This window comes from Moschus berezovskii, chromosome 17 (genome assembly GCF_049115385.1).
Source record: "Moschus berezovskii isolate FMDL1 chromosome 17, NW_MosBer_1.0, whole genome shotgun sequence".
Taxonomy (NCBI): Eukaryota; Metazoa; Chordata; class Mammalia; order Artiodactyla; family Moschidae; genus Moschus; species Moschus berezovskii.
The window spans coordinates 71,682,472-71,706,268 of record NC_142476.1 but is presented as its reverse complement, the minus strand read 5'-3'; the positions used below and the strand labels follow the sequence as shown (position 1 = coordinate 71,706,268).

The following is a 23,797-nucleotide window of genomic DNA, read 5'->3' as shown; positions in this document are numbered from 1 at the left end:
TCCGTCCATGGGATTTTCCAGGAGTACTGGAGTGGAGTGCTATTGCCTTCTCCAGTGATGGAGAAGAGTTGAGTTCAATCCCAAGGTTGGGAAGATCCCCTGGAGAAGGAAATGGGAACTCACTCTAGTATTCTTGCCTGGAGAATTCCATAGACAAGGGAGCTTGGTGGGTGACAGTTCATGGGGTAAATAAGAGTTGGACATGACTGAGCAACTAACACTTAATGGCATTGTTCAATTTTAATTGTCAATGGGTAGTAATTAACCAGGGCTTCCCTGGTAGCTCGGTTGGTAAAGAATCATCCTGCCATGCAGGAGACCCTGGTTCAATTCCTGGGTCTGGAAGATCCACTGAAGAAGGGATAGGCTATCCATTCCAGTATTCTTGGGCTTCCCTGGTGGCTCAGCTGGTAAAGAATCTGCCTGCAATGCAGGAGACCTGGGTTCGATCCCTGGGCGGGGAAGATCCCCAGGAGAAGAGAATGGTTACCTACTCCAGTATTCTGGCCTGGAGAATTCCATGGACTGTATAGTTCATGGGGTCACAAAGAGTCACACACGACTGAGCGACTTTCAGTAATTAAAAAAAAAAAATTAAAGTCCTTTCAACTTTATTTTTTATTATTTCAAGAGGGAAACATTTAAAGCACAAAGACAATGACTGCTTATAAATAACATTCTTAAACATTATGTTTATTTTTTCATTCTTTGTTGTACTATTATTGTATCTTTCTACTAAGAGAAAAAAAATTCAAAATAGTCTTTGCTAAACAACTTCATTTTACAATACCATTTAGGTCACTTTTTTTTTTTTTTTAAAGAAAAACAGAGTACAGGAGGAAATGGTTTTAAAAAGCATGTCAGCAGTGATTTTTCTCTTTCATGAAATATCTGCTCAAAATGAAAACATATTGAAGAGAAGCAATTGTCAGTTCAATTAACTGCAAGAATATCAATTCACAATGCTAAGATATTAATAAAATGCAATTATTTTGCAATCATGTCTGTAAATTGCACACAGTCATGCCCTGTAAACATACCTGTATGTATACATTAGGCATATCTTTAACCCTACTGTCTTAACTTCTGTTTGATAGCAACAGTATGAGTTTAAAGCCTGTTTTCAAATGCTGATACCAATTAACTGGTAAATGTTATTTAACAGTGGATTTTCTTTTAAAGGAGACCATATAATTAAAAAATAAAAGCAAAGAAATTTGAGGGGAGTCACGTTGCCTAAAAAATTGCATCTGGGGAGAAAGAAGGGAGGAAGTAAATGACGCCAACACAGTCTGATTAATATCAAGTATAACAAGCATATAAAGGCAAACTGTTGAATTGCTAATGTAGCTGCACTCAGTCCCTTGGCTACTTGCTAGGGAATAGATAATTTGGGTAGTAATGGAAGACACTTATGCATTCTCTAAAAGTTTTAGTACAAACAATTAATTTGATATGAGGCTTAGATTCTATAGAAGTGTTGGCTTTATGAAGGACAGAGAAAACTCTGCCTTTTTATGGAGATACAACTGATACATTCTAAAACATGAATTCTTTTGGAGGCTTTGGGTTCTATAGGCATAGGAACTGGTAAAAATTAACTTTACAACAAACGTAAATTAGTGAACTTTGTATCTTAAAGATATTTGACGTGCATTAAAAATTCCGTTTTTCAATTGTGTTCTTTTCTCTGATTAAGTTCAGGTCCAAGCAGAACTTCAGGTGTGCAATGATCATTCTTAAATTTCACTGACAAGTGAAGGGAGGTCTGTGTGAGAGCAGGGGAACGCTTGGGAAGTCACCACTTCTCTGCTTTGAGTATTGATTCATGTATTCCATAAACACTGCTATTGAATAAGACATGTTTGAAATCTGTGAGTCACAGACAGGGCTCAAGATGTCAATATTGAGACCTTTCTTCTATTAGGGAAAATAGAAAGATGAATTATTTTGGGAGGTGGAGTTAGAGAACACCGGAGTTCAGTGATATCTTAGAACGTTTCTTCAGAAGATAGATGCCTGTCCAGGAGAACAAGTAAAAATATTTATAAAACTGCAACATTTAGCTAAGGAGTTCCCCCGTGCCAGCTCGTGTAAGGTCTGCTCTCCTCACTGTGAGAGTCAGACCATGGTGAAGTGAAAAGAATGGTCAAGTCTATGGGAATTTGGGATCAGTCTCACAAAAACCTCATTGTGTTTTACCTGTGGCCCCAAATTTGGCTTTTCAAAATTCTAGGATTTTAAAAGATCTTCAGGCAATGGAATGAAAACAAACTTAGAAACAGACCTTAGAGTGCTATACGCTAACATAAAGAAGTTTTAGATCGAAATATAGACAATCTCCCCCAGCTTTTTGCATCCTATGTAGATAGAATGAGTATTCAATAAAAAATATTTTTTAAAAAATGGTGAATTTTCAAGTAATATTTAGGAAAGCATCAAACAGAGTTACTTTATCCAATGAGAATGCTCACCTGGTAGGCTAAGAAGGGCATAAGAAAAGCAACTGACCTGGTAGCTTATGGTTCCCTAACCAACTTGTCCTCTTACCATGATAACCCTAGAAAAGAAGACAATTCTTAAAAGGAACCTGTAAGTTGGCAAACCATTAAGCCTTTCAAATAGCATGCTGAACTTCCTCTCCCTAACGAGCAGTCTTTCCTTTAGAGGACCACGTGGGACAGGTCTATTACATGCACAAACCTCCTTTCCCCACTGTGAAAGACTCTTGGGGACTGTCAAATTCCCAAAAGCCTGTTAGAGAGGAGCCAAGAGGAATTTTATCACAGTAAAATTACTCTGTGCAATCCTATAATGGTGCACACATGTCATTATACATTAGTCCAAGCCCATAGAATGTTCCACACCAAGAGTGGACTGTAATATAAACTGTGGCGATTGGGTGGCTTTGATGGGTCAAGGTAGGCTTGACAACTGTTAACAAATATACCACTCTAGCAGGGAGGATGTACATAGTGGGGGAAGCTATGCATATGTGCAGGGAGGGGATATTGGAGAAATCTCTGTACCTTTCCCTTAATTTTGCTGCGAATCTAAAACTGCCCTAAAAGAAAAACAAAGCTTAAAAAACATCAGAAGGTTGATTCACATGTGTTATCTTGGCCTTCACTCAACCAATAAAGGTCATTACAAAAGAGAATATCATTATTAGTTCTTACTAATGAAGACAATAACAAACCAACATCTAAACTAAGAGTAATTCAAACTCTTGGACATTATCAAGCAGAGGATTCAGATGTAACAATACTAGGCACATAATAAAAATGACTTGTTTTGCTTGGCTTTAAGGTAACTGCTTAGGTGTTAGAAAGGGCAAACAGTACCCTTCATTTTTTTTTGGTACACCTTGTAAACGGGCTGGATCTTTGCCAAAAATCTGAATTCTTGGGAGAGCCACTAAAATCTTCAAATAAATTGAGTCGATATTCTAACTTACTCCGATGGTTAAAATTTAAAATCAGTTTACTACAGTTGAGTTGATCTTAAAAAAAACATCAACCTTTGGGAACAAAGAGGTAGAAGGAAGTCTAGATTATTAACAGAGTTTACAACTCAGTCATGGTGAATTTACAAAATACATTTTTCTTTCTGTAATTATTTTATGTTCTAAATGAGGTAAAATTGATAAGATCTGCAGTAAAGTCATGCTGAGGGCACTGTGGTGATCACAATGATGAGGTTTATTTTTGTCGACATGTCAGAGGGCAACATTAATTGCTGTTTGTCAGCTGTGAACTTCATACTACAGTGTCCAAGGATAGAAGATGAATGGGTGTCACCCGGTTGAGGAATCCTAACAAAAAGTCCAATTCAAGGAATACAAAATTGGGCAGCCTTTCAAAAAAAGATGTGCTCAGGACTTCACTGATGTGATGCCAGGTGTTTTCGGTTAGGACAGACAGGGATGAGGTGAAACATAACCCTTTCCGGCCAATCCTATTTTAGAAACACGTAGGCGTGCTCGGTCGCTGGGGCATCAAGCACACACAGGAATGAATCAAGCTAAAACATGAGAAATTACTGACAATACAAGATCAAAATAAATAAGAGAAACGAGCGGTTCTTTACACCTAGAATGCGAGTCACTGAAAAATTTTAAAAGGTGAAGGTTTTTACTGTAGCACCATGAACTGTGATGAAATCCCATTTCTATCACTCTGGCAGAACTGTAGCGGCTAGGAAGCTAGAGGGACAAGTCTGAGGCTTTGATGTTAGGTTTCAGCTTCAACCACAGAAGCTATGTTGTCATCTTAGAACAATGGGCTATAGCTAGCGAATAAAACTTGTTAAACAGCTTCTCTGCTTTTCCTCTTAGGCGGATTTTCCTGAATTGGAGGCAGTGGTTGCAGGGGTGCTTTTTGGTAGAGGAAAACCAAGTCCTAATCCTTTTGGCCTCTGCAGGGCTGGAATCGGCTCAGCGATCCCCTTGCCGTCTCGTCCGAGGCCTGTCCCAGGTGTCCAGCCCATATTCTGGAGCATTCGGTTTCCAATGTTGTTTTCTAGGATTGGCTGGGCATTTTCTCCTACAAATCCTGGAAATTAGAAAATGACAAAAACAAAACAAAACAAGATCTCACATTAGTATGAACACAGATGAAGGACCTCTTAGGCTAAGAAAACCACATTCTTCGAAGGTTTCCTCTCAGCAAAGTACTGGGGAGGGTTCTTTTTTCATCTTTGGATAAAGAGCTTGCTGTAATAGAAGGCTCGATGGAAAAAAGACCGAGGTTAGTTTTAGCTCTTCCATTTAGTAGCTGATTAAGTTATTTAACCTCTTTGGGTTTCTGTTTTTCTGATCTGTAAAACAGGCATGATACAAAGCAATAAAAAGTCAAATTACCAGATAATTTCTTGAGGTTATCTTCCTTGATAATTAAGGGAGTGATCATCAAGCAAGCTAATGTTGCAGACTGTGTAGGAAGAAAAGGGGTGAAAGTATGGACTCCCTGGTGGCTCAGTGGTAAAGAATCCGCCTGCCAACGCAGAAGACGCAGGTTTGATCCCTGGGTCGGGAAGATCCCCTGGAGAAGGAAATGGCAACCTGCCCATTTTCTTGCCTGGAAAATGCCACGGACAGAGGTGCCTGGAGGGCTACAGTCTGTGGGGTCGCAAAAGTGTTGGACACGACTTAAGGATTAAACAACAGCTTAAAACCATCTTGGTTTTAGGGAGAACATATTCAGTACCATCTCTTATATTGGGGCTTCCTCGAAAGTCTGTTGTAGAATTCTGGGCTATAGTGTTTGCCCATAATTCCATCCCTAGGGTTCCAGGGATGAAGGTGGCTCACTTTCCGAAGGTCTGCAGGATGCCTGTGGCATACAAGCTCCGTCCTGGGTCCAGCATGTTTCTGTTTTGAAATGAGGGCTGTGTTTTCCGAGACAGCCTGAGAGTTGAAATGCGCAGGTGCTGACATCACTCACTGCTGTCAAAGGCTTGAGAGTCAGCTGTCTCTCCTGTGCCCTCATCCCCTTCCATTGCTTTCCCATCTTGTCCATCTTTCCTCCCTGATTTGGGTTTCTAACAGCACCTTCTACCCCACCTCTACCCCCCAAACTGGGATTCTTCATCCTCCTCTTTCTCTAAGACTGTATACAAGGATCCTTTTATGCACCAATAACAATAATAAAAATACTACCTATGGGACCACAGTGTATAGTGTTGTGTTTCTTGATATAGTTAGTGGCGACAGTAGCGACCAATTTATTACTGTTCTATAAAACTCTACCTACGCATTTTATTTCATTCTCTGTATATGTGCTGCTCAGTTGCTAAGTCACATCTGACTCTTTGTGACTGTAGCCTGCCAGGTTTCGCTGTCCATGGGATTTTCCAGGAAAGAATACTGGAAAGTCGCTCAGTTGTGTCCGACTCTTTGTGACCCCATGGACTATACAGTCCATGGAATTCTCCAGGCCAGAATACTGGAGTGGGTAGCCTTTCCCTTCCTCAGGGGATCTTCCTAACCTAAGGATAGAACCCAGGTCTCCTGCATTGCAGGCAGATTCTTTACCGAGGTTGCTATTTCCTCCTGCAGGGGATCTTCCTAACCCAGGGATTGAACCCGTGTCTTCTGAGTCTCCAGCATTGGCAGGTGGATTCTTTACCACTGAACCACTTGGGAAGTCTCTGGTATATGTATTTCATAGTAAAAACATAAATAACAGTAAGTAATAAAAGACATGTCAGAGTTGAACAAACAGTATATTTAATCTGGTAATTTGTATCTGGTTTTCTGGAGAATAGTGAGTGGGTTGTTCTTCAGGATTCTAACTTACAGAAGGGAATTGCAAAGTGATAGAGATGAGTTATATAACTGATGAGTTTATAACTAAAACTGGTGAGTTTTATAATGAACTATAGAATCATCATCAATGGATTTTTGCAAGACCTTTACTGAACATTTTGATAGTCTTAATCTTCAGAGCATCTTCAGACTGAGAATAGAATACATTGCTGTCATTGCTAACTTCATTACAGGGAGTGAGAACTGGATTACCACAATAATGAGTTGGTTTTGGACTTGTCAGATTGGTTTTTAGCTCACTGAAGCAAGTATCTTAACATGTAATAGAAAAAAAAACCTTCAATTGCCAGCAGCTTGAATGGCCAAAGATTGGCACCAAAGGAAAACTCTGGACTAATATTTACTGGTTGACAAAGGCAAAATAAAAATACACAGAGATTTTATATATTTATCTAATTATTCAAAAATATACATAAACATATAAAATATAAAAATGGGCTTCTTAATTACCAAACAAACAAAACAAAGAGAAGCCTTTTGTTAAAACTTGTGTAATAACAAAAAGACAATTAAAGTTTTTTTTTAAGCTTTTACTTTAAAATTATGATAATGGCAACATCAAGGCATCTAATTTTTTTCTGAACAGCTACTTCTCAGGTGTGTCAGGTGACATGGCATACTAGCATTTTGTCTTATATTCCTCATTTTTCTGTGATCACCACAAATTAATTTAATCCATTGATAAGGTCAGATCAGAGGTCTAATGAGGCTTCAGACTACACATCTGTTATATTTTTGATACAAGAGATTGCAAAGGTTCAAATTTAAACTTAAATATTTAAGGGAAAATACAAAGTCAATTTAAACCATCTCTGCAAAAACTGCAGGTTAGTTTTAAGTTCTGAAATGAACAGCAAATAACTGATTCATGACTGTAGTTTTAAAATGCTGGCATTTCAAGTGTGGTGGCTCAGTAGTGGGCACTCGACTCCACCCTGCTTTTTCATTTATATTTTAAATTGATGTATAGTTGATTTACAATGTTGTGTTAGTTTCTGGTGTATAGCAAAGTGATTCAGTTATACATACATATATAGTATATTTGCATTCTTTTTTATATTCTTTTCAATTATGGTTTATCACAAGATACTGAATATAGTTCCTGTGCTATACAGTAGGGCTTTGTTATCTGTTTTATATATAGCAGCTTGACTGAACATCAAAATCTGCTCATCCCAAACTCCTATTTTATCCCTCCCCCATTCCTTTCCTCTTTTGGTAACCATAAATTCATGCTTAGTTTTTATACAGGCAGAAAAGAATTCATTCTATCTTTTTAATGCTGGTTTATTTCTCTTAATTAAAATGAAGCATTATCATCACGTAAAAAAAAAAGACCATTTGATTTCTTAAATGCTAAATCTTTCCCCATAGCAACACAGATTTCTGAAACAAAAAACAATGGCTATTCTGTATAACTTTAAAAAAGAAAAAACAGATACTTCATATTTCATGGAAAATGACTCTGGCATGAGATCTACTGTTGGTCTCTCATCCTTCTTTTATGAGATTAAGACATGGGAGTGGAACAACTCCGTCTCAGCACAGCATCTGACAACCATAATTTCCTTTTCTTTTGCTCCTGGCGGTGCTAAATCCTTTAAGTCCTTTCCTGGGAGGCTCTCCTCCTGCTCGGGCAATTTTAGCAATACATAGCCTGCTAACCCTTCTGCAAGCTCCCGCTCCAGCCCCCTTTATTCTGGATCTCTTATATCTATTACAGCTGAGTCGGTCCTTTCCCTTCAAATCTTCCAAAGAGTATTGTGGATAGTAATTCACTTGCGTAATTGGCTCAAGAGATGAAAATCTTGTATCGGCCTCTCTTAGCTGCTAATCTATCCAGCTGACTGCAAGCCTAATTGGCAGCTTGTTTAGTAATTTGGCTCCTAAAGTGTTGTATTGATGTTGGATAAACAGCCAATGGAAGGGGAGGTGACACACGCTGCTTCCCACATAACACAGTGCATCGCTTCAGTCCTGACCCCGTATTCAGGAGGCTTTTAGTGGCCTGTGCTCATTCTTTCTTCCCACCCTCTCTCCCCATTACTTTACTAGTCAGCTGAAAAGCACGGTTATTGTTGTTGCTATTATTATTTGTGACATTATTAGAATTGCCAGTTTTCATGCTGTCCTCTGGTCTCAGTAACTAATTTAGAGACATGGGTTTTTGATTGCTGTTAAGAAACAGCATTGAGCACAGACTGGGCTGTGAGAAAGTGGTGAGGGTTACTACTTTTTGTCAAATGTTTTAATTATTTCATTTTTTAATATAGAAAAGCCTCACTGAGATCATTATACATCTTATCTGCAATAATGAAGATTTCTTCATGTGAATTTTGCGAAATAAAATCCGTTCAAATAGCCAACTGCTTAAAAATACAAGGCTCTTACTTTTTAAACAATGAAATGTAGAACTAGTTTCTTTTTAACTAAGTGAAAAAAACTTTGCATAGTAGGGAATGAAAGACATGGTTGATATTGACATGTTTGGAGAAGGGAAAGTTTTTATTAACAGATATTTTGGTTATAGGGACTTCCCAGGTGGCCCTAGTGGTAAAGAATCTACCTGCCAATGCAGGAGACACAAGCTATGTGTGTTCGACCCCTCGGTCCAGAAGATCTCCCGGAGGAGGAAATGGCAACTTACTTCAGTATTCTTGCCTGAAAAATTCCATGGACAGAGGAGTCTGACAGGCTACAGTCCATGGGGTCGCAAAGAGTTGGGCATGACTGAGCACACACATTCTGCTTATACAGATACATTTCTTATGGGATGATTGTATTAATATATCAAAGAATAGTGTTTTCAGAAAACTAAAAAAAAGTCTTAAAACTATTGGTTCTGAAGGCACACAGGGATATTTGTTTGCTATAATATGATCAGGACTATTTATGGTCTACCTACTACGTACCTGGTCTGTGCTTTGTTAGGCATGCGACATTCATAATCTCCATTCCTCATAACAATTGTGCAAGGAGGAGGGGGAAGTATTGATATAATGGGCCTCGGAGAGATAAACTGCCTGACCATTACCACATAATAGGCTAAGATTCAAACCGTGGTGAAGTTTACTCTAAAAACCTACATACTTTCCATTACCTACACTGCCTTTCTGCAAGAATTAATGGAAAACGAACAACTTCAGTGGAGATAATGTTCCAAATTATTAAAAACAAATTAATTGGGTTACATGTCAATTGCACTATCAACTTCTCTCAGTTTGCATTTGGACAGTACACAGCATAGTACTCACAATGATATAGTTGGATAACTTACAATATAATGTCTGTGGCTCTCAGAGATTACCAGTGGATTCTGCGGCCGTGATTTCTTTTGGTCTTCCTCAGCAACCTGCAACGTTATTATTGGCCCCACTTACAGAACAAACTAAGGTTTAAAGAGGTAATAATAATTGTTGTTGTTTAGTTGCTAAGTCGTGTTCAACTCTTTTGTGAACCCATGGATTGTAGCTCCCCTCCCCTCAGGCTCCTCTGTCCATGAGATTTCCCAGGCAAGAGTACTGGATTGGGTCGCCATTACCTTCTCTAGGGGATCTTCCCGACCCAGGGATCGAACCCGTGTCTCCTGCATTGGCAGGTGGGTTCTCTACCACTGAGCCACCAGGCAAGCCCTTAAAGAGGTAATGCACCTGCCCAAAGTCACTCAGTTAGAAAGTGCCCCAGTTAGACTGTGAATTTAGGACACCCAATTCTTAATGTTACCCTTTCACTGACTGAACAGTGTTCTTAAAATAATCTATCATCATTAGTTTCTATGATGTCATTTCTTCTGCCACATTGTCCCAAATGACAGAGATTTTAATATATTCACAAATTTTCTGGAAAAAACTGTTCATCTAAATTAACATAGCAAGTCTGTTTAAAGAGTGTTTCAATTCTCCTGAAATACCTCAAAATTCACTATGTTATTAACCCAGCTAGTGCTGCACTCAATATGCCAGCAGATTTGGAAAACTCAGCAGTGGCCACAGGACTGGAAGAGGTCAGTCTTCATTCCAATCCCAAAGAAAGGCAATGCCAAAGAATGCTCAAACTACCGCACAATTGCCCTCATCTCACACGCTAGCAAAGTCATGCTCAAAATTCTCCAAGCCAGGCTTCAGCAATATGTAAACCGTGAACTCCCAGATGTTCAAGCAGGTTTTAGAAAAGGCAGAGGCACCAGAGATCAAATTGCCAACATCCGCTGGATCATGGAGAAAGCAAGAGAGTTTCAGAAAAACATCTATTTCTGCTTCATTGACTATGCCAAAGCCTTTGACTGTGTGGATCACAATAAACTGTGGAACATTCTGAAAGAGATGAGAATCCCAGACCACCTGACCTGCCTCTTGAGAAACCTGTATGCAGGTCAGGAAGCAACAGTTAGAACTGGACATGGAACAACAGACTGGTTCCAAATAGGAAAAGGTGTACGTCAAGGTTGTATATTGTCACCTTGCTTATTTAACTTATATGCAGAGTACATCATGAGGAACGCTGGGCTGGAAGAAGCACAAGCTGGAATCAAGATTGCTGGGAGAAATATCAATAACCTCAGATATGCAGATGACACTACCTTTATGGCAGAAAGTGAAGAGGAACTCAAATGCCTCTTGATGAAAGTGAAAGAGGAGAGTGAAAAGGTTGGCTTGAAGCTCAACATTCAGAAAACAAAGATCATGGCATCTGGTCCCATCACTTCATGGGAAATAGATGGAAAAACAGTGGAAACAGTGTCAGACTTTGTTTTTTTGGGCTCCAAAATCACTGCAGATGCTGATTGCAGCCATGAAATTAAAAGACGCTTGCTCCTTGGAAGGAAAGTTATGACCAACCTTGATAGTATATTAAAAAGCAGAGACATTACTTTGCCAACCAAGGTCCGTCTAGTCAAGGCAATGGTTTTTCCCGTGGTCATGTATGGATGTGAGAGTTGGACTGTGAAGAAGGCTGATCGCCGAAGAATTGATGCTTTTGAACTGTGGTGTTGGAGAAGACTCTTGAGAGTCCCTTATACTGCAAGGAGATCCAACCAGTCCATTTTAAAGGAGATCAATCCTGGATGTTCATTGGAGGGACTGATGCTAAAGCTGAAACTGCAATACTTTGGCCACCTCATGCAACGAGTTGACTCACTGGAAAAGACTCTGATGCTGGGAAAGGTTGGGGGCGGGAGGAGAAGGGGACGACGGAGAATGAGATGGCTGGATGGCATCACTGACTCTGTGGACATGAGTTTGAGTGTACTCCGGGAGTTGGTGATGGACAGGGAGGCCTGGTGTCCTGTGATTCATGGGGTCGCGGAGAGTCGGACACGACTGAGCGACTGAACTGAACTGAACTGTTTTCTTTGGCTGGTATTTAAATGGAAATTTGTTTTAGCTGTATTTATTGTAAACAGCATATACTGAGTTTTGTTCTTTTATCCATTATAATAATCCCAGAATTTAACTGATGCATTTACTCCATTTACATTTATTGTCATCTTTGATATATCTGGGTTATTTTTACGACGTTACTTAAAGATATTTACCTTGCTTTCTCTAAACTTTTTACTTCCTCTTTCCTGGCATCCACTGCTTGCTTATACTAGCTTGAAAATTATATATTATTTCTCTATTCTTTAATTTTTAACGTCAACATGCATACCTGGCTTTATTATTCCCTCACATTTTACATCTTATTGTTCAGAGTTTTAGTTCCATCTTACTTTCTTATTATTTAAATGTATCTATTTTTGATTGGGGGATAATTGCTTATAATATTGTGTTGGTTTCTGCCATACATCAGCATGAATCAGCCATAGGTATACGTATGTCCCCTCCCTCCTGAACCTCCGTCCCACCTTAAATCCCATCCCACCCCTCTTGGTTGTTGCAGAGCACCAGATTTGAGCTCCCTGTGTCATACAGCAAATTTCGACTGGTTATCTAATTTTACACCGTTCCGTTCCGTTTCGTCGCTCAGTCGTGTCCGACTCTATGCGACCCCGTGGACTGTAGCCCACCAGGCTTCTCCGTACATGGGATTCTCCAGGCAAGAATACTGGAGTGGGTTACCGTTTCCTTCTCCAGGGGATCTTCCCGACCCAAGGATCGAACCCGGGTCTCCCGCATTGGAGGCAGACGCTTTAACCTCTGAGCCACCAGGGAAGCCCAATTTTACACAGGTTAATGTATATGTTTCAATGCAACTCCATCTTCCTTTATACACCCAAATTAATCCACCTTATGGTCACTGTCACCATCATCACTAGCACTTTTATACATTCAGTGTAAAGTTTAGCTTTATGCACATTTAACGATTACTTTGCTCCCAATTCCTTCTTGATTTTTATTCTTTTTTCCTACAAAAGTTATTAAATTTAGTAATGATGGGTCGTTATCTGAAACTGTCTGTTTCACTTCTTGGGAAATAATTTAACTGCGATAGAAAACTCTAGATTGATTCAGCTATTTCATCTCTGCTGCTAAGTCACTTCAGTCGTGTCCGACTCTGTGTGACCCCATAGATGGAAGCCCACCAGGCTCCCCCTTCCCTGGGATTCTCCAGGCAAGAACACTGGAGTGGGTTGCCATTTCCTTCTCCAATGTGTGAAAGTGAAAAGTGAAAGTAAAGTCGCTCAGTCGTGTCCGACCCTTAGCGACCCCATGGACTGCAGCCTACCAGGCTCCTCCATCCATGGGATTTTCTAGGCAATAGTACTGGAGTGGCTTGCCATTGCTATCTCATCTCAGCACTCTGAAAATATTATCTCTTATTTTCTGGATTGTATCATTCTTTTTAAGTTTGTTGCCGGTATAATTTCATTCCTGTGTAAGTTATATCTTTTCTCCTTGGCTGCCTTTAAGTTCTTTTCTTGTGTTTGATGTTATAAAGTTTTATTATGGTGTGTCTAGGTATGACTTCATTTGTATTTACTATTTCCTGATAAAGGCTTGTACTTTTGCACATGAAGATTTAAGTTTTCTTTAGTTGTAAAAATTCTGTTATTATTGAATTCTATAAATATTCTCCTGGAATAGTGTAACTCCTTCTTCTATTTTTTTTCTGAAAGTTGTTATTAGACATATTCTGAACTTCATGTTCCAAGTACCCTGACCATTCTTTTACATTTTCCATGCTTTATCCCTCTGTGCTTTTGGGCTTCCCAGGTAGCTCAGTGGTAAAGAACCTGCCTGCCAATGCAAGAGACACAGGAGATGTGGGTTTGATCCCTGGGTTGGGAAGATCTCTTGGAGTAGGAAATGGCAACTGACTCCAGTATTCCTGCCTGGAGAATCCCAGCACAGCCTGGCAGGTTATAGTCCATGGGGTCAAAAAGAGTCAGACATGACTGAGCATGTGACCACACTTCTTTTAGGTAGTCTCTTTAGATTACTTTTCAAATTCACTGGTTTTTTTTTTTTTGGTGCTGTAGTTTGTTTGTCTGGCTGTATGCAATGTGCTATTCAACCCATCAAGTGAAGTTATGATTTTTAAGATTTTTTCAAAACAAAATAATCTCAAATTTCTACTTTTTTTTTTTTTTTTAACCACAGCTGTCTTTTCTCTTTCCAGTTATTCCCTTTCATTTTTTTATCTGTTTTTACAACTAGTTCTGTTAGTTTTGGATTGTGAGACAATCTTCAGTAGGTTTTCATTTGTGGTGAGTCTTGAGGCTTGGGTTGAAGGCATGTACCTCTGCAGTGGTTTTGCATTTCCCTCAACGACCAGTTTTGATGCTAAGTTTTGGCATAGTGTCGTTTTAAACTAGAGTCTCCAGCAAAAGAGACACAGATGTATAAAACAGTCTTTGGGACTCTGTGGGAGAGGGTGAGGGTGGGATGTTTTGGGAGAATGGCATTGAAACATGTATATTATCATATGTGAAACGAATCACCAGTTCAGGGTCGATGCATGTTACAGGATGCTCGGGGCTGGTGTGCGGGGATGACCCAGAAGGAGGATAAAGGGAGGAGGGAGGTGGGAGGGGGTTCGGGAGGGGGAACTCATGTACACCCGGGGCGGATTCATGTCAATGTATGGCAAAAGCAACCAATATAATATTGTAAAATAATCAGTCTCCAATAAAAATAAAAAAAATAAAATAGAGTCTCATGTAGAGGTAGGCTCTTGGTTACATGTCTTCAGAATTTTCCAGTTAGAGCCCAGGTAGAAACCAGATTCTTTATTTTCGTGTCCTTGTGAGTGAGTTTTGTTTCTAATTTGCCCTGTTCTGAGGACAGAGCTTTTCAGATATTCTGCTCCCCAGCTTGGTTCTTTCCAAAAGGAACCAACATGCCTCCAGATTTCCCAGACTGGTTCCTTAGAACCAGTTTTCTCTTTCCCGCAGTCTGAGTAATGCATCTAAAGAGATGGTTTTACATTTTATTCAGGATGTCCAGGTATTCTGTAGTTTGAATATGTTCTCACTAGTCTTTCATACTGTCAGGAATAGACATTATTTTCTTTTTTTTTTTTAATTGTAGTATAGTTGCTTTACAATGTGATATTTTCTGCTGTAGAGCAAAGTGAATCAGCTATAAATATCCATACAGTCCCTCTTTGGGGATTTGCTTCCCATTTAGTTCACCACAGAGAACTGAGTAGAGTTCCCTGTGCAATACAGTTGTTTCTTATTGGTTGTCTGTTTCATACATAGCGGTGTACATATATGTTAATCTCTATCTTCCAATCCGTCCCACCCCCTCCCTTCTCCCCTTGATGGCCAAGCATTGGTTCTCTATGTCTGTGTCTCTATTCTGCTTTGTAAATAAGTTCACAGAAGCGTGGCTGAGAGGAGCTACCCCACGTCCAAGTGGCGGTGGCTGCGCAGGCGCAGGAGGGCCGAGACGAACTACTCCACGTTCGAGATCAGGAGGGGCTGCCGTGAGGAGATACCCCTTGTCCAAGGTAAGGTGCAGCGGCTGCACATTGCTGGAGCAGCCATGAAGAGATACCCCACGACCAAGGGAAGAGAAACCCAAGTAAGACGGTAGGTATTGTGAGAGGGCGTCAGAGGGCAGACACACTGAAATCATAATCACAGAAAACTAGTCGAGCTGATCACATGGACCACAGCCTTGTCTCACTCAATGAAACTAAGCCATGCCATGTGGGGCCACCCAAGACGGGCGGGTGTTGGTGGACAGGTCTGACAGAATGTGGTCCACTGGAGAAGGGAATGGCAAACCACTTCAGCATACTTGCCTTGAGAACCCCATGAACAGTATGAAAGGGCAAAATGATAGGATACTGAATGAGGAACTCCCCAGGTTGGTAGGTGCCCAGTATGCTACTGGAGATCAGTGGAGAAATAACTCCAGAAAGAATGAAGGGGTGGAGTCACAGCAAAACAAATACCCAGCTGTGGATGTGACTGGTGATAGAAGCAAGGTCCGATGACTCACTGGAAAAGACTCTGATCCTGGGAGGGATTAGGGGCAGGAGGAGAAGGGGACGACAAAGAATGAGATGGCTGGATGGTATCACCAACTCCAAGGAGGTGAGTTTGAGTGAACTCCAGGAGTTGGTGACGGACAGGGAGGCCTGGCATGCTGTGACTCATGGGGTCGCGAAGAGTTGGACACGACTGAATGACTGAACTGAACTGAACTGAAACCATTTTTCCAGATTCTGCATGGATGCATTAATACACAGTATTCATTTTTCTGTTTCTGATTTACTTAACTCTGTACGATAGTCTATAGTTCCAGGCACATCTCTGCAAATGGCACGATTTCATTCCTTTTCATGGCTGAGTAATATTATATATATATATATATATACACACACACACAGACATATATATATATATATATATATACACACACATACATATATATAATTTCACAGTTCAGTTCAGTCGCCCAGTTGTGTCCGACTCTTTGCGACCCCATGGATCACAGCACGCCAGGCCTCCCTGTCCATCACCAACTCCCGGAGTCCACCCAAACTCATGTCCATTGAGTCAGTGATGCCATCCAGCCATCTCATTCTCTGTCATCCTCGTCTCCTCCCACCCCCAATCCCTCCCAGCATCAGTCTTTTCCAGTGAGTTAACTCATCGCATGAGGTGGCCAAAGTATTGGAGTTTCAGCTTCAGCATCACTCCTTCCAAAGAACACCCAGGACTGATCTCCTTTAGAATGGACTGGTTGGATCTCCGTGCAGTCCAAGGGACTCTCAAGAGTCTTCTCCAGCACCACAGTTCAAAAGCATCAATTCTTCGGGGATCAGCTTTCTTCACAGTTCTTCAGTTCAGTTCAGTCGCTCAGTCCTCTCCAACTCTTTGCGACCCCATGAACCACAGCACGCCAGGCCTCCCTGTCCATCACCAACTCCTGGAGTTCACTCAAACTCATGTTCACAGAGTCGGTGATGCCATCCAGCCATCTCATTCTCGGTCGTCCCCTTCTCCTCCCGCCCCCAATCCTTCCCAGCATCAGAGTCTTTTCCAGTGAGTCAACTTGTCGCATGAGGTGGCCAAAGGATTGCAGTTTCAGCTTTAGCATCAGTCCTTCCAATGAACACCCAGGATTGATCTCCTTTAGAATGGACTGGTTGGATCTCCTTGCAGTCCAAGGGACTCTCAAGAGTCTTCTCCAGCACCACAGTTCAAAAGCATCAATTCTTCGGCGATCAGCTTTCTTCACAGTCCAACTCTCACATCCATACATGACCACGGGAAAAACCATAGCCTTGACTAGACGGACCTTTGTTGGCAAAGTAATGTCTCTGCTTTTTAATATGATATCTAGGTTGGTCATAACTTTCCTTCCAAGGAGTAAGCGTCTTTTAATTTCATGGCTGCAATCAGCATCCACAGTGATTTTGGAGCCCCCCAAAAATAAAGTCTGACACTATAAAATATCTTCTTTATCCATTCCTCTGTTAATGGACACTGAGGTTGCTTCCATATCCTGGCTATTGTAAACAGTGTTGCAGTGAACATCAGGGTGCATGTACTGCAATTACTTTCTATCAAATACGTGTGCTTACTCTTTCCTTAAGTGTTTCTTATATCATATGACAATGGAGAGCTGTTTAAAATGCTTCTGAGACACATAACTGAAAGGTGGTTCATATATCCATGAGGGAGAGGGTTATGTATTTCCTAGGCTTTTGCTATATGTGAGGATGTAGTTTGGTTTCAAAATGAATAACAGCAACCCCCCTTCCCGTGCCAAGTCTGCCTGTTTTAAAATCCGGGAAGAGATAAGATAATCTACAGTGGTCATACAGATCCAGGGATAAAAGAAAGTAAAAATATAATTATTGGCAAGATAAATTTGAGCAACTGAAGAGTTATAGCACGGTGGAAAGGAGCTTGGGTACATCAGACAATTCCTGATTATGTTCAGTATGACTTAATACCTTTGAAAAATTTTCACCCCTTATGATTTACAGTCTGCCTTTATTGCCTTCAATATTTATAAAGATTATTTTATTATTGAAGTATCAGTAGGATGCAGAGGAAAAAACAGAAAAGCCACAAAAAGCTGTAATGTAACTCCCTGCTAAGAACTTGCATGTCCACAAAGACACAGTTATTCTGGAGCAATATCTATACTGAAATATTGACCTTCAGTATTTCTCTGCATAATTTAAAATGTAGAGAAGAAAATCTACTACTTACAGTGAATACTTTCCCTTTGGTAATATTTCAATAGAAAACAACACAGAAATAGCAAATACCAACTGTGGATCACAATGAATTTAGTAATGCATAGAATAAAAAATATCTAAAAAATACGGTAGCCACAATATCTCAATAAATATACTGAAATCTTTTTAACTATCAAAACCTCAGTAAGCTATGACTTTTATCCCAAACACAAGACCCTAACCAACACTGCTGATGGCCTTTAAAAACGTGTTAATAATATCCCTCCTATTTTCTTCACCTTTACTGATGACATTTTTCAAACTATAAAATGAACTCTGCTGGCAAACCTTCTCACTTCAACAATTTTCCGTTTTATAACAGTAAGGCTACATCCTCTGCTACTGAAACATCCACTGTCTTTTGGTGTGTGACTTTGAATGAGGCAGAGAACAAGCTGTACATTTAAAAATCAATACCTAACCTTATCAATATTCATTTTACTTTGTCAATACAAAATACAAAGGTGAAAGAGCAGTAAATAAGCTAAAGCACTGAAATAAATTCAGTGTTCCTGTCACAATTAATAAATGTTCAACTGGTAACACTGCTGGCTGGTCTATAGCTTTATAAAGCGACTCAAATTATGCTTCAGTGTTATTGCTACACAGGGTGAGTAAAATTTTCAATACATTAGCAGGTAAAAATGATCAGATTTGGGGTTATTAATTTCACAGGGGACTTTAAATCTTCAAAAAAATATGACTTATTATGAATACAAAATATGTAACAGTTTAGCATCTTAAATTATTGTATAAACATAGTTTGGGATTATAAAGTTAAAGTGCCTAGTTACAGTTTTCTGACAATTTTTTGCTAAACCTTTCCTAAACCTGCTGTTTTGTCTCCAACCTATTTCATATATACACCAGAGGGGATCACTGAACAACATTCAGACCGTCAGCCTTTTAACTCTTATTCCTGATTGCAAATCAGAAAGTGTTCCCCTCATCTGCCCTTTTCCAGCTTAGGTTGAATGTTGACTAAAGGTAAAAGAACTGTGAAAACACATCTCAGTTTCAGTGTGTTTTAGGGGAAGTCTGCAAAGGCCTGGACAATGGCAGGAATAGTTTCCTTCAAATCATTCTACATTCTAACCTACCTTGGAAGCTTATGAAGAAAAGAGTCTTTGTTATGTGACTGACAAGCGTCTGCTTGCAATGCAGTAGACTCGGGTTCGATCCCTGGCCTGGGAAGATCCCCTGGAGAAGGAAATGGCAACCCACTCCAGTACACTTGCCTGGAAAATCCCATGGACGGAGGAGCCTGGTAGGCTACAGTCCATGTGGTTGCAAAGAGTCAGACATGACTGAGCAACTTCACTTTATATATTCCAGAACTTGAAAAATATAATTTTTGGCGACAAGATGATCTAGGATTCATAACCTCATTAACAAAGTGTATTTATGCAAAAGCATTTCTTATGTGAATTTGGATAATAATCTTCACCTTAGAGTTGATTCATTAGTATTAGAAGATATTCTTTTTAAAACTAAGGATTTTTAAATAACCTCATTCTCGTCCTCTTTGAGAGGAACAGTTATGCATGGATTTTTAAAAATGCATGAGTAACATAATTCTCTTACTCCAATACTATTTGATTAATTATAAAAATGCATTAACTTTCTATGAATTATGTTTTATTAAGTAAAACAATGTAGTAACAGAATAAAAATCTTGAGTTGTAAGGAGAATCACAAAAATTTTGAAAATAACATTTGGAAGATGCTGGTAGATCTTTAGGAATGTTTTAGGCTAAAGTTTAATCTTTATACCCATACTCTATAAAAAATGATTTCTTCTGATGCTGTTGAGTTGTCACATCAAAATCACCCGGTAGGTATAATTATACTATCCTCTTCCCAACCATTATGTATTTTCCTTCTCACTTCACGTATGTTCAGAGTGTTAGGACCCGACCCTGACAGTCTCTCTTACTTATTGCTGGCTCTGAAGTGCTTTAGTCACATTCCTAAGATTGTTCTTGTACTATTTCTGCCACAAATGTTTGAATCACTGAAAGATAAGAGAATTCAGGAGACCATTCAACCAGAATGGGAGTATTAAAGAATCCTACACCTGCCTTATGCATGATTTGAATTGAAAAACTTATGTATTTAATCTAAAAGTGGCTATATGTTCCTATATAAAGACACATATTCAGTTCAGTTCAGTTCAGTCGCTCAGTCGTGTCCGACTCTCCGCGACCCCATGAATCACAGCACGCCAGGCCTCCCTGTCCCTCACCAACTCCCGGAGTACACTCAAACTCATGTCCACAGAGTCGGTGATGCCATCCAGCCATCTCATTCTCCGTCGTCCCCTTCTCCTCCCGCCCCCATCCTTTCCCAGCATCAGAGTCTTTTCCAGTGAGTCAACTCGCCGCATGAGGTGGCCAAAGTATTGCAGTTTCAGCTTCAGCATCATTCCCTCCAATGAACATCCAGGGAAGTATACTAATGAATGTTCTGTACTTCTGCACAGCAAGTTTAGATAAATGTTTTTGGCACTTCAGATATATAATAGTCTGTATAAAAAATAAACTATACAATAGTATCCCCCTCTATATATATACATAATTACATAAAATACATGAAATATGCTGGTCTTTACCTATATATTCTTATAAAGGGACCTAAGTATGTTGTCACTAAAAGAAGATGGGTTTAGGAGTAATGCAGACATTGGCTTGAATTCTCCCTTTGCCCTTCAATTATTCTGCCTTCACACAGCTAAGAAGAAGCCCACACATGTCTGAATCTTCATTTTATGCTGCACAGTGAATGCTAATAACAAGTAAAACAACAAGTTGTTGCAAAGATAAAAAACAATAATAAAACTCTGGTACATAGTAGGGACTCAATAACAGACTGATTCCAAATAGGAAAAGGAGTATGTCAAGGCTGTATATTGCCACACTGCTTTGAAACGCTGGGCTGGAAGAAGCACAAGCTGGAATCAAGACTGCCGGGAGAAATATCAATAACCTCAGATATGCAGATGACACCACCCTTATGGCAGAAAGTGAAGAGGAACTCAAAAGCCTCTTGATGAAAGTGAAAGAGGAGAGTGAAAAAGTTGGCTTAAAGCTCAACATTCAGAACACTAAGACCATGGCATCTGGTCCCATCACTTCGTGGGAAATAGATGGGGAAACAGTGGAAACAGTGTCAGACTTTATTTTTCGGGGCTCCAAAATCACTGCAGATGCTGATTGCAGCCATGAAATTAAAAGACGTTTACTCCTTGAAAGGAAAGTTATGACCAACCTAGACAGCATATTAAAAAGCAGAGACATTACTTTGCCAACAAAGGTCCGTCTAGTCAAGGCTATGGTTTTTCCAGTGGTCATATATGGATGGGAGAGCTGGACTGTAAAGAAAGCTGAGCGCCGAAGAATTGATGCTTTTGAACCCTGTGGTGTTGGAGAAGACTCCTGAGAGTCCCTTGGACTGCAAGGAGATCCAACCAGTCCATTGTAAAGGAGATCAGTCCTGGGTGTTCACTGGAAGGAGTGATGCTAAAGCAGAAACTCCAATACTTTGGCCACCTCATGCGAAGAGCTGACTCACTGGAAAAGACTGATGCTGGGAGGGATTGGGGGCTGGAGGAGAAGGGGATGACAGAGGATGAGATGGCTGGATGGCATCACTGACTTGATGCATATGAGTTTGGGTGAACTCCGGGAGTTGGTGATGGACAGGGAGGCCTGGCGTGCTGTGATTCATGGGGTTGCAAAGAGTCGGACACGACTGAGCGACTGAACTGAACTGATAAATATTTATCTACATAAATATTTGTTGTGGTTGTTCAGTCTCTAAGTCTTGTCTCTTGTGACCCCATGGACTACAGCACACCAAGCTTTCCTATCTTTCACCATCTCCCAGCGAAGAGCAAATTCATGTCCATTTTGTCAATGGTGCCATCCAACCATCTCATCCTCTGTCGCCTAGTTCTTCTCCTGCTCTCCAACTTCCCCAGCGTCTAGGTCTTTTCCAGTGAGTCTGCTCGTTGCATCAGGTGGCCAAAGTATTCAGGAGTACTGGAGCTTCACCTTCAGCATCAGTCCTTTCAATGAATATTCAGGGTTGATTTCCTTTCGGATTGACTGGTTTGATCACCCTGCAGTCCAAGTGACGCTCAAGAGTCTTCTCCAGTACCACAATTCAAAAGCATCAATTCTTACAGCACTCAGCCTTTTTTATGGTTCAATTCTCACATCTGTCCATGACTACTTGAAAAACCACAGCTTTGACTATACAGACCTTTGTTGGAAGAGTCATGTTTCTGCTTTTCAATATGCTGTCTAGGTCTGTCATAGCTTTCTTTCCAAGGAGCAAGCGTGTTTTAATTTCATGGCTTCAGCCACCATCTACAGTGATTTTGGAGACCAAAAAAATAAAATCTGTCACTGTTTCCACTTTTCCCCCATCTATTTGCTATGAAATGATGGGACTAGATGCCATGATCTTAGCTTTTCAAAATATTGAGTTTTAAGCCAGCTTTTTTACTCTCCTTTTTTACCCTTGTCAAGATGTTCTTTAGTTCCTCTTCACTTTCTGCGATTAGAATGGCATCATTGGCATATGTGAGGCTGCTGACATTTCTCCTGGCCATCTTGATTCCAGCTTGTGCTTCATCCAGCCTGGCATTTCCCATGATGTATTCTGCATGTAAGTTAAATAATCAGGGTGACAATATGCAGCCTTGATGTACTCCTTTCCCAATTTTGAAATTGTTCCATTGTTCCATGTCTGGTTCTAACTGTTGCTTCTTGATCTGCATACACGTTTCTCAGGAGGCAGGTAAGTTGGTCTGGTATTCCCATCCCTTGAAGAATTTTCCAGTTTGTTGTGATCCACGCAGTCAAAAGCTTTAGCATAGCAGATGACTATGAAGTCATATGCTCCATAGTCAATGAAGCAGATGTTTTTCTCGAATTCCCTTAATTTTTTATATCCAACAGATGTTGGCAATTTGATCTCTGGTTCTTCTGCCTTTTCTAAATCCAGCTTGAACATCTGGAAGTTCTTGGTTCTCATACTGTTAAGGCCTATCTTGAAGGATTTTTAGTATTATTTTTCTAGCATTTGAAATGAGTGCAATTGTATGGTAGTCTGCACATTCTTTGGCATTACCCTTCTTTGGGATTGGAACAAAAACTGACCTTTCCAGTCCTGTGGCCATTGCTGAGTTTTCCATTTGTTGAAATACTGAGTGCAGCCTTTAGAAGCATTGTCTTTTAGGATCTGAAATAGGTCTGCTGGAATTCCACCACCTCCACTAGCTTTGTTTATAGTAATGCTTCCTAAGGCCCACTTGACTTCGCACTCCAGGATGTCTGGCTCTAGGTGAGTGACCACACCATCATGCTGGGTCATTAAGACCTTTTTGGTATAGTTCTTCTGTATGTGCCAACTCTTCTTAATCTCTTCTGCTTCTGTTAGGTCCTTGCCATTTCTGTCCTTTATCGAGCCCATCTTTGCACGAAATGTTCCCTTGATATGTGCAATTTTCTTGAAGAGATCTCCAGTCTTTCCTATTCTACTGTTTTCCTGTATTTCTTTGTATTTTTCACTTAAGCAGGCTTTCTTACCTCTCCTTGCTATTCTCTGGAACTCTGCATTCAGTTGGGTATATCTTTCCCTTTTTCCTTTTCTTTTCTTGGCTATTTGTAAGGCCTCCTCAGACAACCACTTGTCTTCTTGCATTTCTTTCTCTTTGGGATGGTTTTGGTTACCGTCTCCTGTACAATGCTATGAACCTCTATCCATATGAACATATTCTGCATGTAGGTGCTTCCTACTTCCAAATTCCAA

The 23,797-nt window shown here is 40.2% G+C and overlaps 1 protein-coding gene across 2 annotated transcripts in view; it reads right to left on the bottom strand.

Annotated features, from left to right (window-relative positions):
* Positions 1-288: 288 nt before the first annotated feature.
* Positions 289-23,797, bottom strand: part of GPATCH2 (G-patch domain containing 2) — a 205,100-nt gene continuing 181,591 nt past the window's right edge. For both annotated transcript variants that reach the window (XM_055419891.2, XM_055419892.2), the window contains one exon: positions 289-4,553. In XM_055419891.2, coding sequence (XP_055275866.1) covers positions 4,333-4,553 — 221 coding nt within the window. In that variant the 3' untranslated portion in view covers positions 289-4,332. The remainder of the gene's footprint in view (positions 4,554-23,797) is intronic.